The sequence below is a fragment of the Nyctereutes procyonoides genome, unplaced genomic scaffold (genome assembly GCF_905146905.1).
Source record: "Nyctereutes procyonoides isolate TBG_1078 unplaced genomic scaffold, NYPRO_anot_genome, whole genome shotgun sequence".
Lineage (NCBI taxonomy): Eukaryota > Metazoa > Chordata > Mammalia > Carnivora > Canidae > Nyctereutes > Nyctereutes procyonoides.
Genome location: NW_026575041.1, coordinates 5,622,324 through 5,639,358, shown reverse-complemented (window position 1 = coordinate 5,639,358; position 17,035 = coordinate 5,622,324). Strand labels below are relative to the sequence as shown.

General features: G+C 50.0%; 1 protein-coding gene across 1 annotated transcript in view; it reads right to left on the bottom strand.

Annotated features, from left to right (window-relative positions):
- The window catches only part of MYO7A (myosin VIIA), a 67,224-nt gene extending 66,927 nt beyond the window's left edge, over nt 1-297 (bottom strand). Inside the window, 1 exon segment of the mRNA XM_055320764.1 lies at nt 187-297. Within this exon segment, the coding sequence (XP_055176739.1) occupies nt 187-285 (99 nt within the window). The 5' untranslated portion in view covers nt 286-297.
- Nucleotides 298-17,035: the final 16,738 nt, after the last annotated feature.

Here is a 17,035-nt window from a genome sequence, read left to right as displayed (position 1 = left end):
AGAGGCATCCTCTTGCTGGGGCAGTGGGAAAGCTCTGTGGAAGACGGGACATCTAAGAGGCAGGAGGAGGGGCACAGGTAGTGCCTCTACCCCCTTTAGGTGACTGCCTCACCCCTGCCTCAGGTGGACTGCCAGCCTGTGTCTTGCCAAGGGCCTAAGGGGCAGGGGAGGTAGGGGGCTACTCACATTGCCTTCATCGTCCACCACCTGGATCTGCCCAGAGTCACACAGCTTCACCACTGCTCCAATGGGCACATCGAACTCCTGCCCAGATCTCAGGTCCATCCAGACATAGTCCCCCTGTGGATGAGAGAACATCCCAGGCCAGGTGAGCAGGGAGGGGGATCCTGTGCCCCAGCCCTCCTACCACCAGAGGCTCCTGTGCCAACTACAGGAGAGGGAAGAAGGGGGAGCTCACACTTGCTGGGAGCCATCTGTGTCAGACCGGGGCCAGGCACTTATGCAATGTCCTCAAAACCTCCTCTGTAACAGCTGTTACTGCCCCCATTTCACAGATAGGTAGGTAGAGGCTCAGAGGGCTGAAGAAACCATGCGGCTGGGCAGCTTCAAACCCAGGCCTGTCCAGTGCCCTGCTTTCCACAAGGCTCTACACCCCATACAGGTACAGCAAATCTGTTGAGGTTCAGGCAGAGACACCAAGCCACCCAAACCACTTCCTCTCGGTCCTAAAGGAGGCATCCCCACAGGACACCCAAACACTGTCCATCGCCTCTGGAGGCAAGTCTCAGAGTCCTAGGTGTGGGATGCCTGAGTGACACTGCTCTGTGCTGGGCCCTCTGATACAAGTTCCACCATACCACCTCCCAGCTTGTGGGGAGAGCCCCAACCTTGAGGGGGAGGGTGTCCCGCTGTGTCCCCTGCTCTCACTACATGCCCAGTGAGGCGCACGGAAGCTAAACCTAAAATATAGAGTCAGAGAAATGGACTTAGAAACAACTGCTTTTAGGGGCACCTGGGTGGCTCAGTGGTTGAGCGTCGGCCTTTGGCTCAGGTCATGATCCCAGGGTCCTGGGATCGAGTCCTGCATCAGGCTTCTCCCTCTGCCTCTGTCTCTCATGAATAAATAAATAAAATCTTTAAAAATAAATAAATAATAGAACAACCGCTTTCAGCACTGAGGCATTCCACAAACACTTACTGAGCACCCACTGAATACAAGGCACTGATCAATCTGAATGCGGGGGATCCAGCAGTGACCATGGGGTCTACTACATTCCAGCTGAGAGGAGACAGAAAACAAAGACCTGAGCAAATACATTCACACAGTCACTGCGGAGAGTGGTGAGGACTGTGGAGGGCACCAGCACAGGGATGTGCAGAAGACTGAGCCAGCCTACAGCCCTCACAGTGGTGGGCAAGACCCAGCACCGTAGACTCTCCCTGGCCTGCAGGTAAAAGGTGGGTTTTATCCTAATCCTAATAAGAGAGCTCCTCCAGAGAGTGAGAGAACACAGCTTAATAAAACTAGAACTTCCCAAGCAGCAGCTAGAAACAGAACAGCTGAATAAACAGAGGGTGATGAGGTTACCCTGTGGGTAAGGCCCAGGGACGGGGCTCTGGGCTGGGAGTCAGGAGCCTGGGTTCTAGCCTTGTCCCGCCTGGGCCTGGAACAAGCTGCTGACCTGAGCCTCCGGTTCCACATGCCTCCCTCCGAGGGGTGGGTTCAGTGAGTCCCGAGGCCAACTCCTCACTGCCTCAGCCTCCTCTTCCCATTGCAGTCAACTATCGTTCGGCCCCAGCTTCCACTTCACGGGAGGGAGGTTACGCACGTCAGAGACAGACTAGCTCCAAACCCAAGCTTTCTCCTGGAGAAAGCAGGAAGAATTGGAGAGCCAAGTAGAACTCCTGTGTTTCCTGGGCATCTGCGATGTGCCTGGGCTGCAGGGCTGCTTCCTGTAAGGTGCCCCAGGGAACCCTTTTGTCCCAAACCCAAACTGTCCTTCCTGACACACCCCTCAGCCAGGCAGCCGAGTTCCAGGCCACAGGCCACCTGACACAGCCTGCTCTTCTCCAGGGCCCACTACCCCACCCACCTTTCCACGCAGAGGATGCCCGCCCATCTGTCCAGCTCTTCGGCCCCTCCCCAGGGCAACCTCCTCCTCCCCAACCCCTGAAGAGTTCATTCACTCATCCAGCATGTATTTAGGGAGAGCCCACAGTGGACCAGTCCTGTTCCAGCTCTGGGGACAGAGCCAAAACACATGGGAAAGGCAGAGGGCCTACAGCCAGAAGAGGGGAGGACATTGGCGGGGCGGGGGGGGGGGGGGACCATGGGCAGGTACCAGGTTGCGAGAGAAATTGGACTTTGGAAGGTTTTAAGCAGGAGAATAGCGTGATAATTTACATTTTCAAAATCTCACTGTGGCTGCTGTGTGGAGAATGGGGGCATCCCTCCAGGCTCCAGGGCCTCTGGGCTGGCCGCTTCCAGATAGCACCATGCTGGGTGATCACCATCTATGCGACCCTTCACCACTAGCCTGCAACACCCCAAGGACAGGCCTGGGTCTGAGTCCCATCTGTGACTCCTTAGAGTCAAACAGGAAAACAGAATTCATCTCTTAATGAGAGAGTGTGTGTGTGTAAGAGAGAAAACATGTGATAGAGGGGATGTGAGCAAGAATGAAGACTCTATAGCATGAGAGGAGAGAGAGTCAGACACTAACTGCTGGAGGCCAGGCTGGCCAGGATGCTGCTTCCTGCTAACTCACAATACACCCACTTTGGGCCAGGTAGGTAGAGGCTTCCAGATGATTAACTTTCTCATCAACAGCTCTTAGGCAGAGGGTTCTATTTCTACCTCATCTCCTCAAAGAAGTCAAGAAATCTGCCCAAATCCGCCTAGCTGTTTTGTATGAAAACCAGGAACGGAGCCCAAATCTGACAAACTCCAAATCTAGTGCTCTTTCCTGACATCTCTCTGAACCCAGTTCTGTGAGCAAAACAGGAAACACTGATAGGACCTTTGGCCTTAAATGGCTTGCAGGCCAAAGCACATGCCGGAAGCCTCAACAGGGGACAGCTAGAGGGCAGGAGTCTCTCTGAGTCACCTGTATCCCCTGACCCAACACAGAGCCTGGCACACAGAAAATGCATCCCACTCCAGGACAGAGGATAACCTGTGTGAGCAGGAAATGGGAGCCTGGAGAGGCTGAGCAGGGAGCTCAGGACGTACAGAAACAGAAGTGACTAGAACTCTCCTAATCAAGGACAGTCACAAGGAGGGCAGTGACTTAACTTTCTCTTTCTCTGCTTCAGGTCTCAATTTGCGGACAAAGGCTAAAATGGCAGCTGAGTGGCCTGAGGGAGAATTATGAGGCCTGAAAACCTCTGAGGGGAGATGTTCTCATGGTCCCAGGGAAAGTTCTTGAGGCATCAGGATGCAGGTGGGATGGAACCGTCTTCATTTTTACAGATGAGGAGACTGAGGTCCAAAGAGACAAAGGAATCTGGCCGTAGTCACTCATCAAATTGGTGACTGATAAAGTCGTGAGCACCTGCAGGCCAGAGCCTGAACCAGAACAGGATGAGTCAGGAATTGCTGGCTGGGTGACAGAAGGAAAATGGAAAAGAACAGGAAAGTTTTGGGGCGCCTGGGTGGCATGGTTGGTCAAACATCCAACTCTTGGTTTTAGCTCAGGTCATGATCTCATGGTTGTGGGATTGAGCCCCTTCTTGGGCTCTGTACTCAGTGTAGAGTCTGCTTGAGACTCACTCTCCCTCTGCCTCTGCTGCTCGTGCTCTCACTCAAATCTTTAAAAGAAAAAAAAAAAAGAGCAGGAAACTTTTTTGTGGAGCAGGAAGAGGGAGAAGAAAGGGATACTGGGTCTCACCCCACCAGCCTCTCCTATCCCGATTGCAGGCACTCATGCCTGCCTCTGGCCCCATTCATGCCTCTCTGTTGGGGCAGATGCCCCACTACAGACTTCATCTTGAATTGAAAATACCATTTGTGACATGCCAGATGCCTCAATATGGCCATGTGACATGGGGCAAGTCCCTTCACTGTCACAAGAGTGGCTAGAGCAGAGGGTCTCACAGAATGGATCTATCTAAAAGTTCTCAAAAGGACCCCAAAACCCCACAGGGAAGCTGGACCAGCCACAGTGAACACAGAGTTAATGAGAGCTTGGTTCAGGTCCCAGCTCCGCCCCTAATCCTGTGTGACTTTGGGGACATCTTTCAATCTCTCCGGGTTCTGTTCACAGAGCTCACCCACTCAGAGTCAGGGCATGGGAAGATGAGAGACCCCACAAACTCAAGTCTTTGAGGTCTACCCACCTGTCCTCCCCAGCTGCAGCCCAGTGCGCGATGAACCTCACTTCCACCTGACTGGGCCTTGGCCCTTTCCGCCTCTTTCCTTCTTTGTGGAATGAAAGGAATCTCGGGACAGTTCCCCCCACCCCCACCCCACCCCCCCATCGTCCCATCCTCATAATCACTCTGGGACACCGGTTTTGTTAGCCCCATTTTCACAGGTGGGAAAGGTGAACCCGAGACTTGCCAAGGGCACCTGTGAGCCAGGTGTCCAGCTGCTAACTTTAGGTGGAGGAGGGGCCCCGGGGCCACGCTCTCCTGCGGGTGGGCCAGCCAGACCGCACTCCGCAGCCCCTCGGAGCAGCGGGGGCCTCCCTGCCCTGGGCCCCGGACACGCGGGAAGGCTCTTCGCGGCCCTGGCCCATCCACCTTGGGTGAAGGCAGAGGCTCCGGGCACCAGAAGGGGCGGCAGGGGCCAGGGTCGCGCGGGGAGCCAGGGATCGCCTGCGGCGGGGGGTGGGGGGGTGGGGGGAGGGGGCCCAGTCTGCGGCACCCCCGCGCTCTGCGGCGCCCTCGGCCGGGCTGCCCGCGTGTGCCCTCCCGCTCCCGGCGGCCTCACCGGCAGGACCGCGTACGCCTTCAACGCGTGGTTCAGGCTGCGCACCAGCGCCCACTTGGCCGGAGACCTGGGGCGCGCGTCGGCGGGGTCCGCGGGGTGGGGGTCGGGGTCGGCGCGGGGCTCCATGGCCGGCGGCGCAGGCGGGCGGCGCGGGCTCCCTAATTCACCTAATCCCGGGCGCGCCGCCCGCCCGCCCGCGGGGAACCCTAAACCCGGCCATCTGCCGCGGGCCCATGGCAACGGCGGCTTAGGTGACGCCCGCGGGCGGGCCGGGGAGGGTCCCCCCGCCCCCGCCCCCCCCCCCAGCCTCGCCTGGGCTGCGGTTTTGCAGCAAATCTGTAAATTTTCTACGGAAAGTCCCGTGGGGATGTCATGGAGTGGAATGCAATAAACTTCATGAATTTTTAAGACTTAAGGGAAGGCTTAAGGGAAGGTGCCTGAAAGATCCTTCTAGCTCACTGGCTACCTCTAGAAAGCGGTGGCAGGTAAAAATCCTCAGGGGGTGGAGGAAATGAGGGGGTGGGGTGGTGGCGAGAGGGAGCTTCCCAACAGAACAGCTGTGACAGTGACTGGGCCTCCTCACTCAGCCTTGAGGCTGGCCTGCTGGGAGAGGGAGTGCTGTGGCCTGGGGGAGGGTGTCCCCCGGTTCTCCAGGACAGTGGGCACCAAGCTGGGATCTGTGTCCCGGCAACCACACAGGGCTGGGCACCTGGCTTGAGTCCATGCTGGGCCATGGGCCACAGTCCTATCCAGAAAGCACAGGCCCTGTGACTCGCCTCCCACTCCCTTTCCCCCTCTCCCTACTTTTCTTTTTTCTTTAAAGATTTTGTTTATTTATTTGACAGATTGAGAGAGAGCGAGCAAGAGCATGAGCAAGGGGAGCATCAGGGAGGAGAAGCAGTGAGGGAGACCGATGCAGGGCTCAATCCTGGGACCCTGCAATCATGACCTGAGCTGAAGGCAGATGCTCAACCCACTCAGCCACCCAGGCGCTCCCCCGCCCCCCCACCCCCCACCCCCATGTTTTCTTCTTCCCTTTCCCTCCTTTGCCTTTGCTCTTCAAGGCCTTTTGTTTCCATATTTGGCCCTTGGCATTGCCTGGAATCCTGGAGGCCTAATTGGTCCCACAAAAACAAGCCAACTACTATGGGGAGTAGGGGGGATGGCAAGGAAGGAGAGTGAGGCTTTACACAGAACTCAGAGCTACCCCCACTGGACTTGGGCTTCCCTCTACCACAGCCCCATATCCTAGCCTCAGGGACCCAGCCTTCTGTCACCTGGCTCAAAGCCGACTGACCGCAGCCATTTCCATCTATTCTTGTGCTCACCCTGCTCTTGGGAGGGGTCCTTCCCCCAGCCAAGCACAGAGCAAGCACACCTACCTCTGCCCACCCACTGACCCATAGGAGTCCATGGGAACAGGACCTTTAGACACAGGAAGGTGCCAGGGGTGGGCTTCCAGGCATCTTTCCATTTGTCCGTGTAACTAACCTTCAGAGGCTCAGACTAAAGCTTAGGAGACACCATCCTCAGAGCTCCCAACCTAGGAATGGACACAGCCAGACCCAAATAAGGCTAGTGCCACCAGATGAGGGACAAATTCGTTCTGGAGACAGGATTGCATGGCCACTATGCTGTTAGACTTGGGACCTGGAGAGCTTAGGTTTAATCCTGGCTAGGCCACTCCAGCTGTGTCATACTGGGCAAGTTCCTCAACCTGTATGTGCCTTTGTCTCTGCATCTATGGAATGACAAGGTTACAGTACCTCATGAGTTGCCTGTGATGATTAAAAAGGTTTACATGTATAACTCACTCAGATTCATGCCTGTTAGAATAAATGGCTGTATGAGCATTGGTTATTATTAACTGAGCAAGTTATGTTAGGGTGACACCTGGGTGTTGTGCTTATTTTAGGCAGACATGAGAGGGAAGGGCACTCCAGAAGAGGGAAAAGCAAAGCACAGAGAAGTGGAAATAAGAAGGAAGAGATGGTCAAACAGGACTGGTATATGGATAGAGGCCCCCTCAGGGAAACCCAGCCAGTACTAAGAACCTAACCCTGCCGGACCCAGAGCCATTGTTCAGCCCCATGCACCTGGGCCACCTTGAGCTGAAGCCTGGGAATAGGCCCCTTTCCCTGCAAGCAGCCTGCACACCAGGTGTGGGAGGCAAGTCTGATGCTCCTCCTGTGACCCACTGTGGCATCACCAGATCCTCTCCCAGAGCCAGGGCTCACTGCTGCTCCAGCCTCATCTCCTGCTGCCTTGAACATACAGGATAGGGTCTCCCTAACCTCGCCTTTGCTTCTGCTGGGCCCTCTGCCAAGAATGCTTCACCCCACTATCCTCTTCCCTGCCCCCACCCAGCCACCAAGTCTCTACAGGGCCATGTGCCACCTGTTCTCCACAGCCCCCTCCACTGCCTTCTTTTCTGTACTTCCTTGGTGCCTCATAGAAACTCACAGTGCTGCCCTGATGCCATCACACCACCATCCAGCCCAATTCTGGCCAGATGGGGAAACGGAGGTTCAGAGCGGGTGAAGAGACTTACTTAAGGATACATACCAAGTTGGGACAAAAAGCTTTCATTTACTAACTGCACCAACTGTCATGAGCAAGTGATGTCAAGGAAGATGGCAGAGACATCCTTACAGAAACACTAAGAATATATGGTAGAAACTGTCAGAATCAACTGTACTAGAATTCTAGAAAATAATCACATGTTTATAGTAACCAATGGAACATTTAATAAAGAGAAAGGTGACTGAACCCCAGCAGGAGAGCTTTGTGGTATTTTAACCTACCCCCTACCTCCCATCTTGCGGCAGTCTTGAAGATGTAGGCCCCACATCCCTGGTATGGGGTTTTGGAGCCAGAAATAGAACAGACCTATTATCAAAGAACTATGCTTGTTTTAACCTATCTGGGAACTTCCTAAAAGAATAATACAAAGGGCCTGCCTTTATTTCTCTAACTTGGGACTGCCCCAGGATGGAGAAGCTGCTCTGGTCAAAAACATTCAAAGAGAGTTGAACTACCACCCACTGCCACCTGGGGAAAAAATAATCAGTTGGAAAAAACAGTAGCCACTCCAAAATGCCTGGTGGAAAGCCAGGGAAATATGGGTTTTGAAAAGCCCCTGCATATACTAGGTAATTTAGAAAACCTCACATGCCCAGGGTTGGAAGAATGTTCAGAAAAAGCCCAAGAAAGCCTTCGCCTAAACTTGCACCTTCAACTGACCCTCAAGCTCTTTGTAGACAGGAAATGAAAGCTAAGTCAGGGTTGTAAATGGCCTGAGCATTGAAGGCATCCCCCAACACACACACAGCCCAACTGCAGGACGGAGAGTTGTTTTGTTTTTGGCTCTAGGGGTTTTCAAAACCTCAATGACCATGCACAATAAAGAATACAGTGTTCTTAAAGATAGTTTAGAAATGTCACTAAACAAAACTACAACTCACAAGCAGCAACAACAAACCAGAGGGAGAGAGGAGATCAGATTTATCGTGTTTAAGTGTCCAATTTTCCAAAAAAAAAAGTCCAATTTTCAACAAAAAATTATGAGGCATGCAAAGAAACAAATATGGCCCCCTCACAGGTAAAAAGAAATTAATAGAAACTTTCCCTGAGGAAGCTCAGACATTGGACCTTATAGACAAAGATTTTTATCAGCTACCTGAAATATAGTCAAAGAATGGGAGAAAACTAGAACATTTCACCAAATAGAGAGTATAAATAAAGGGATAGAATAATTAAAAGCGATCAAATAAGATGTTAGGAGTTGAGGGCCACCTGCACAGCTCAGTGGTTGAGCGTCTGCTCTTGGCTCAGGGCATGGTCCCAGGGTCCTGGGATCAAGTCTCACATCAGGATCCCTGCAGGGAGTCTGCTTCTCCCTTTGCCTATGTCTCTGCCTCTCTCTCTCTCTCTGTCTCTCTCATGAGTAAATAAATAAAATATTTAAAAAAAATGTTAGGAGTTGGCAAATACAATAACCAACATGAAAATTTCACTAAAGGGATTCAACAGCAAATATGAACAGGCAGAAGGAAGAATCAGCAAACTAGAAGATAGGTTAATTGAGATTATACAGTCTGAGGAATAAGAAGAGGAAAAAAAAGAATTAGAAAAAAATGAGCAGAACCTAAGAAACCTGTGGGGCATCAGGTAGACCAACATATGCATAATGGGAATCCCTAAGGATAGGAGAAGAGAAAGGGGCAGAAAAGATATTTGAAGAAATAATAGTCAAACCCTTACCAAACTTGATGAAAGTCACAAATCTACATGTGCAAATAGCTCAATAAATTCCAGGTAGGGTGAATGCAAAAAGATCCACATTGAGTCTTAGCCATAACAATCAGACAACAACAATAACAAAATAAAAGGCATCCACATTGGTAGGGAAGAAGTAAAATTGTCACATTTTGCAGTTTCTATATATAGAAAATGCTAATGACTCTGCTAAAAAAACTACTAGAACTGTTAAATTCAGTAAGGTCACAGGATACAAAATCAATATACAGAAATCTATTGCAATTCTGGGATGCCTGGGTAGCTCAGCAGTTGAGCATCTGCCTTTGGCTCAGTCCTGGGATTGAGTCCTGCATCAGCTCCTCCCAGGGAGCCTGCTTTTTCCTCTGCCTATTCTCTCGTGAATAAATAAAATATTTTTAAAAAATCTATTGCATCTCTATACATCAATAATGAAGCAACATAAAGAGAATTTAAGAAAACAATCCATTTACAATTGCATCCAAAATAATAAAATACCTAAGAATAAACTTAACCAAGATGGTAAAAGACCAAAAAAAAAAAAAAAAAAAAAAAAGATGGTAAAAGACCTGTACACTGAAAACTATAAAAAGCACTGATGAAAGAAATTAAGACAATGCAAAGAAATGGAAAGACATTCCATGCTCATGGATTGAAAGAACAAATGTTAAAATGTCTATACTGCCCAAAGCAATCTACACATTGAATGTAATCCCTATCAAAGTACCAACAACATTTTTCATATAACTAGAACAAACAATCCAAAAATGTGTATGGAACCACAAAAGGCCCCAATAGCCAAAGCAATTCTGAAAAAAGGAAAAACTAGAAGCATCACAATTCAGAATTCAAGTTATATTACAAAGCTGTAGTGACCAAAATAGTATGATACTGGCACAAAAATAGACACATAGATCAATAAAACAGAATAGAAAGCCCAGAAATAAACCCCTCATTATATGGTCAATTAATCTTTGACAAAGAAAGAGAATATACAATGGGGAAAAGATGGCTTCTTGAACAAATGGTATTGGGACAACTGGACAGCTATATACAAAAGAATGAATCTGGACCACTTTCTTACATCATACACAAAAATAAAGCCAAAATAGATTAAGGCCCTAAATGTGAGACCTGGAACCATAAAAATCCTAGAGACACAGGCAGTAATTTCTCTGACATCAGTAGCTTCCTGAGGCAAGGGAAACAAAAGCAAAAAAACCCAAAAAAACAAAAAACTATTAGGATTTCACCAAAACAAAAAGCCTCTGCACAGCAAAGGGGAAAAAAGATCCACATTGAGACACATTAAAATCAAACTGTCAAAAGACAAAGACTCATTGTATACAAAGCATCTTCAATATGATTAGTAGTTGAGTTTTCATCAGAAATCATGGAGACCAGAAGGCAATGAGAGGATATATTTAAAGTGATGAAAGGGGGAAAAAAATGTCAGACAAGAGTTCAATATCTGGCAACAACCAATTAAAAGACAACCTACTGAATGGGAGAAGCTAATTGCAAATGACATATCCACTAAAGGGTTAATATCCAGAATATATAAAAAACTGATACAACTCAACATCAAAAAACAAATAATCCAATTTAAGAATCAGAAGACATGAACAGACAATTCTCTAAAGAAGACCTACTGATGTCCAATACACACATGAAAAGATGCTCGACATCACTCATCAGAGAAGTGCAAATCAAAACCACAATGAGATACCATCTCACACCTTTCAGAATGGCTAAAATCAATAAGAAATAGCAAGCGTTGGAAGGACATGGAAAAAAAGAAAACCTTGTGCAATGTTGGTGGAAATGCACATTGGTGCAGGCACTGTGGAAAACAGTATGGAGACCCCTCAAAAAAGTTGAAAACAGATCTTATGATCCAGTAACCTACTGGATATTTACCCAAAGAATACAAAACACTAGTTCAAAGGGCTACATGCAAGCACCCTATGTTTCTTGCAGTATTATTTACAATAGCCAAACTATGGAAGCAGCTCAAGTGTACATCAAGTGGATGAATGGATAAAGAAGATGTATATACACACAATGGAATATTACTTGCCCATAAAAGGAATGAAATCCTGCCATTTGCAACATGGATGAATCTGGAGAGTATCTTGCTACGTGAAATGAGCCAGTCAGAGAAAGACAAATATCATATGATTTCAGTCATATGTGGAATTTCAGAAATAAAACAGATGAACAAAGGTGGGGGGGAGACAAACCAAGAAACAGACTCAGATATAGAGATCAAACAGATGGTTACCAGAAGGGGGGGTCGGGAGGATGCATGAGATAGGTGATGGGGATTAAGAGTACACTTATCATGATGAGCACTGAGTAACATATGGAAGTGTTGAATCACTATATTGGACACCTGAGACTAATATAACACTGTATGCTAACTACACTAGAATTAAATTTTAAAAGAAGAATGCAACATCTGGCAAAACCATCCTTCAGAAATGACGGACACTAAGACATTCTCAGCTTTCATTTGAAAGCAGAGGGAGAGGGAGTTTGTCACTAGTAGACCTGCCGACAGGAAATGCTAAAAGTAGGCTTTCAGGCTGAAATTAAAGGGCACTAGACAGTAATTCAAAGCCATACTAGAAATAAAGAACTCTGATAAAGGTAATTTTACTAAAAGTATATTTACATAGGAAAAAATAAAAGCCAGCACGATTATTATTTTGGTTTATAACTTTTTTTTCCTATATGATTTAAAAGGCAAATGCAGGGGCACCTGGGTGGCTTAGTCAATGAAGCTCCTGCCTTCACCTCAAGTTGTGATCTCAGGGTCCAGAGATCAAGCTCCAGCTCATGCTTCCTGCTCAGCGGGAAGCCTGCTTCTCCCACTCTCTCCCCTCTGCTCATGCTTGCTCTCTCTCTCTCTCAAATAATAAAACCTTAAAATAAAATAAAATGCAAATGCATAAAACAATAATTAAGAATCTGTGTTAATGGGCACACTGTGTATAAAGATGTGATTTCTGACAAGCACAATATAAAAGGGAGAGAGAGCTGTACAGAAGCATTTTTTTAAATGTATCATCAAAACTAAGTTGGTATTAAATCCTACTAGATGGTTATAAATTTAAGATCTTAATTATAACCCAGGGTAACCACTATTGTGTGTGTGTGTATATGTGCGTATATGTGTATGTAAATATATATATATGTATATGTATATATATGGAAATTATAAAGGAATCAAAAGAGAACATTGGGGGGGAAATCAATCAAACATAAAAGAAGGCAGTAAAAAAAAAAAAAAAAAAAGAAGGCAGTAATGGAGGAATTCAGCAGAGGAAGTGGAAACACATATAGAAAAACATAGCAAAATGGCAGAAGTCTTTACATGGAAATGAATGAAGCTCTTCAATTAAAAGGTAGTGGTTGGCCAAATAGGTTTAAAAACAAAAAACAGGATCCAAATATATGCCATCTACAGGAGACTCACTTTAGATTCAAAGACACAGATAGATTGAAAGTAAAAAGGTAAAAAAATATATATATATTCCATGCAAATAGTAACCAAAAAAGAGCTGGGGTGGCTAGAGTATCAGACAAAGTAGACCTGAAATCATTATAACATTGTTATAAGAGACAAAGAAGGACATTTTAATAAAAGGTTCAATTCAACTGTTATCAACAGCCCACAAATTTATCTTCAGACCTCCCTGTGCTCCTGAATCTGAGCTAAGTACATTCAGTCCCTACCCTGGATCCACCACAGAGCCGGAAGTCATAGCCTACTGAAACACAGCAGCCCTCTCTGACATCCTTAAAGAGGGTCATGTGCACCCCAGATCTCTGGGTTTTTGCAAGCACCAGCTGGCCTTGGAACTAGGGCCAGCCCCTCCTCTGAAGACCTCAATCCCTCATCTACCACAACAGCCTCGGCGCCGTCCCTGGCACCCGCCACCCCAGGCAGGGCAGAGACTCCCCCTCCGGCCCCCTCTCAGCATCTGAGACACCACACACCCCCACCACCACCTGCTGCCCCCCTCACCATCATGCCTCCCTGTCTCCACCTGCTCTAGCTTAGGTCTAAACGACCCTATCTGAGTAAAGTCTGCCACTAATCTTTCCCACATGGGGAAAGATCCATCACGTCCTTTGAGAACTCCTGAGGTTTTCACACCAAATAAGGTGAGAGAGAGAAAAGAAGAGTGCTCATACACAGGAACACCTCCAATGTGATCGTGCCGGTACTAGTTGTCACAGCAGCTAACCATTACCGAGCTGGATCTTCCATCAGACTCCGAGTCGAATCTGCGTTAGGACATTGCATTCTCAAGTATTCCTTTGAGGGGGCCACCAACGTCTGCCTCGCCCCTTAGACCGAGTGAGGGTGTAAGAACAGTCATTCCTTCTTTAGCACAGAGCCTCATCGGAGTGGACTGGGTGCCGGGGCTGACGAGACCGTGGGGAGCAGGAGAGGCCTGTCCCCCACTTCCAGGCTCACCCGGGGGCCTCAGGTAAACTGAGGACAAAGATGGAATGTGCTCCGACTCTGCCGTGGGCAGAGCAGGGAAGGCTCCCCAGGGGAAGAGCGGCCACCTCAAGGCCTGAGGAGAAGGCCGCCGGGAAAATGGGAAGCCAAGTGCCCAGGCAGGATGTGCGGGAGAACCGGGGTCTTTCAGGGCAGGACGGAGAGGCGGGCTCGAGGGGCAGGAGAAAGCAGCAGCACCTAGACTGACCCTCATGGCATTTTATCTTCACAACAACCCAGGAAAGAGGGATTTTCCCCCTCATCTTACAAGTGAGGAAACAGAGGCTCAGGAAGGCTGAAGAACATGCCCACATCTGCCCACTCATCAAAAATGAAGCCCAGCCGGAGCCCAGGGGTGCGGGCTCTGTCTTAGAGCTGCATAGCTGGCTGGCTGGCTCCCCCCCCCCCGCGCCCCCCCCCCCCCCCGCTGGGGCCTTTCCCAGGAGCAAAGCAGTAACAGAAGTGTCCTTGCTGTGTGAGGGGTGGGCAGAGCCTGCGTTTACCCACAGGGTGAGGAGGGCCGGTTCAGAGAGGGCAAGGGAGGCCTCATAGCTTTCTGTGGGGAAACCCCATGGGGGCTGTGGGTGGCCCAGGCTGCCCCTCTGGGGGCCATGAATGCCCTCACCCACCCAGCCCTGCCTGCAGCCGAAGCCCCTGCACACAGCAGATGCTCCAGGACAGCAACTTTCCTTCCTTTGGCTCAGCTGCCTCTGGCGGGGCTTTGAACAAGGTGTCAGGCCGAGGGGCTCTAGAGGGGGGGTCTCCTCACTCTCGGATAGAAGACTGTCTATTCTGATCCTGCCCTGCCTGAAGCCTGCCTCCTCTCTGTCTCTCTGTCTCTGTCTCTCTCTGGCTCTCACACAGCTGCAGAACAAGGCTGCCCACTGGCCTCTGATGGGTCTGGAGGCTATGAAGCTGCTGGCAAGGTCCCCACAGCACACACCCCCACCAGCCCTAGGGCTTGGTGCCAAGCTGACCTGGCTTTGGGCCCACATTCCTGGCTCTGGAGACCAGGAGCTCATTAGAGCCTCAGGCTGATCACGGGGAAGGGCTGAGGGTCAGGGGCCATGGTGGCCCCAAGAAGGAAGGGGGCGGCTACAGGACTCAGCCGGGGCCAGTACCTCTGCTTCTTTCCCCGTACTACCCCAGGAGGCTGCAGCTCCAACCAGGTCATCCGCCACTCACTGCTCCCATGCCAGGCTCAAAGCCTGTCCTGGTCTGGCTTCATTAGACTGACCAACTTCCTATTCCCTGTCCCCAAAGGCTGCCCCATGTTGGGGCCTTGCACGTGTTCTACTTTGTGGAATGCCTGAGGATTCAGAGATGTATGTAAATAAATAATTTCTACCCAGTGGGATGAGTGCAGTGAGAAAGGAAGTCCCCAGGAGACACATCAGAGGGAGCAGTTCTAGACTGGGCCTGAGAGAGACAGGGAAATTTTCACAGCAAGCTTTAAGCATAAATAGGTGATTTCTAAAAGTACTGGGGCAGGGCAGCCCCGATGGCCCAGCGGTTTAGTGCTGCCTTCAGCCTGGAGTATGATCCTGGAGATCCAGGATCGAGTCCCACGTCGGGCTCCCTGCATGGAACCTGCTTCTCCCTCTGCCTGTGTCTCTGCCCCGCCCCCCCTCTGTCATGAATAAATAAAATAAAATATTTTTAAAAATATAAAAAAAATAAAAGTACTGGGGCAGGTGTCCTGTGATTTAACCAGATGAATGTGAGATGGGGCAGAATGAGCCACCCAATAGAGTTCTTCCTGGCATAGAAAGATGAAGGCCAGTGGGGTGCAGAGAGCACTCACCTGTTGAAGAATTACCATTGTTCTTCGTCAGATGCTCTTGTTTCCCGCCTGGCCAGATGTGGTTCTGCAGGGGGAGAGACCATGTGAAGTCTCTGGGCAGGCCCACCCTGGCAGCCATGAGCCTGGCTGGAGTCACCTGGGCTCTTCCCAAAGTCTCAGCCACTCCTCCCTCTGGGGAACCCTCCCTCCCTGGCTGCTCTCCCTCTGGCCACAGCCCAGCCTGCATGACCTGAGCCTCAGCCACCATCACCAGCTCTACTGCCCAGAGCAGCTGAGCTCTTCTCCTGGTTACGGTCATTCAGAGATTTCTAAAGGGCTCCTAGGAAGTAGCAAGTCCAGCCTCCTCGCCTGGACATATGGGCAAAGGGACCCAGAGATGGACCAAGGCTTGCCAAAGTCGCAAAGCAGAGCAAGACAGGTTCAGGATCGGGACCTGATTTCTGGCCTCCCCCACCCCCCACCTGCTCAGGTCTGCCCCAGGAGTTAGGGTGCCAGGCCCAAGAGGAGGGGGCACAGGCTGAGCAGGACCTGCTCATGGCATGCCCTGCCTCAAACCCTTCCACAGAGCACCCTCTGCTTTCAGGCTGGCTTTGAAGGCCCAGTACCTTGTGGCTCCTGCTAATGTCTTAGTCTTTTCTCCCACTGCTTTCTGGGATCCTTCCTCACCTCTCCCTGCACATACACCATCCTCAGCACTCATGACTCCTGAAACATGCCACCTCTTTTTATACCTCCTGGCTTTTGCATACATTGACTCTTCCACCTGGAATGCTGACTAGCAAATCCCCACATCTACTTTATGGCTCAGTTCAGACAGTGCCTTCTCCAGGAAGCCCTCCCTGACCACTCCTAGGCTGCCAAGAGTCCTGATGTTTCTGTCTATCCAGCCCTGACTATATGCATTATGTTGTCAGGTCGGGGTCTGTCCCCACGTCTGCCCCCCTCCCCCCAAAGTTGGGGAGTTAATCCAGAGCAAGGAGGTGGGGCTGAACCACTACCTCACACGGTACAGGGCCAGGCCCAGAGATTGCTCAGGAAGGAACTGTGGGAATCGAGCGTGGTGATCCAAGGTAGCCATAGCCCACAGGCCCCAGTGGGAGGCCCCCATGCCCCCTAACCTGCCCCCCAGGGTGAGCATCAATTTTTCACAAGGCCCATTCAGAGGCGCCGGGGCATTTGATCCTCTGTCCAGGACGCTGCCTGACACCTGAGCCCTGACCCCTGCCCCGGAGCTCCGGAACGCAGCAGGCGTGCAGTTCTTCTGGAGACCGTGCCAGACTGGCCGGCCGGGAAGGCAAGTCACCAGCGCTGGTGGTGCTGCCCTCCTGCACCAGCGTGAGCCTCAGAGGCCGCACAGAGCCAGGGCTTTCAGGGCCCTGGAGCGTGGATGGGGTGGTAAAAGCTTGGAATTTAATGGCCACATTAAATTTTTCTTGTAAGCTTTCTTTTTTTCTTGTAAGAAAAAAGCTACAAGATAAACTTTTTCCTCAAAATGAGAACTAGTCTCTGTTAAGTCCATTGCTTTTCAAATTGACAATAGGGA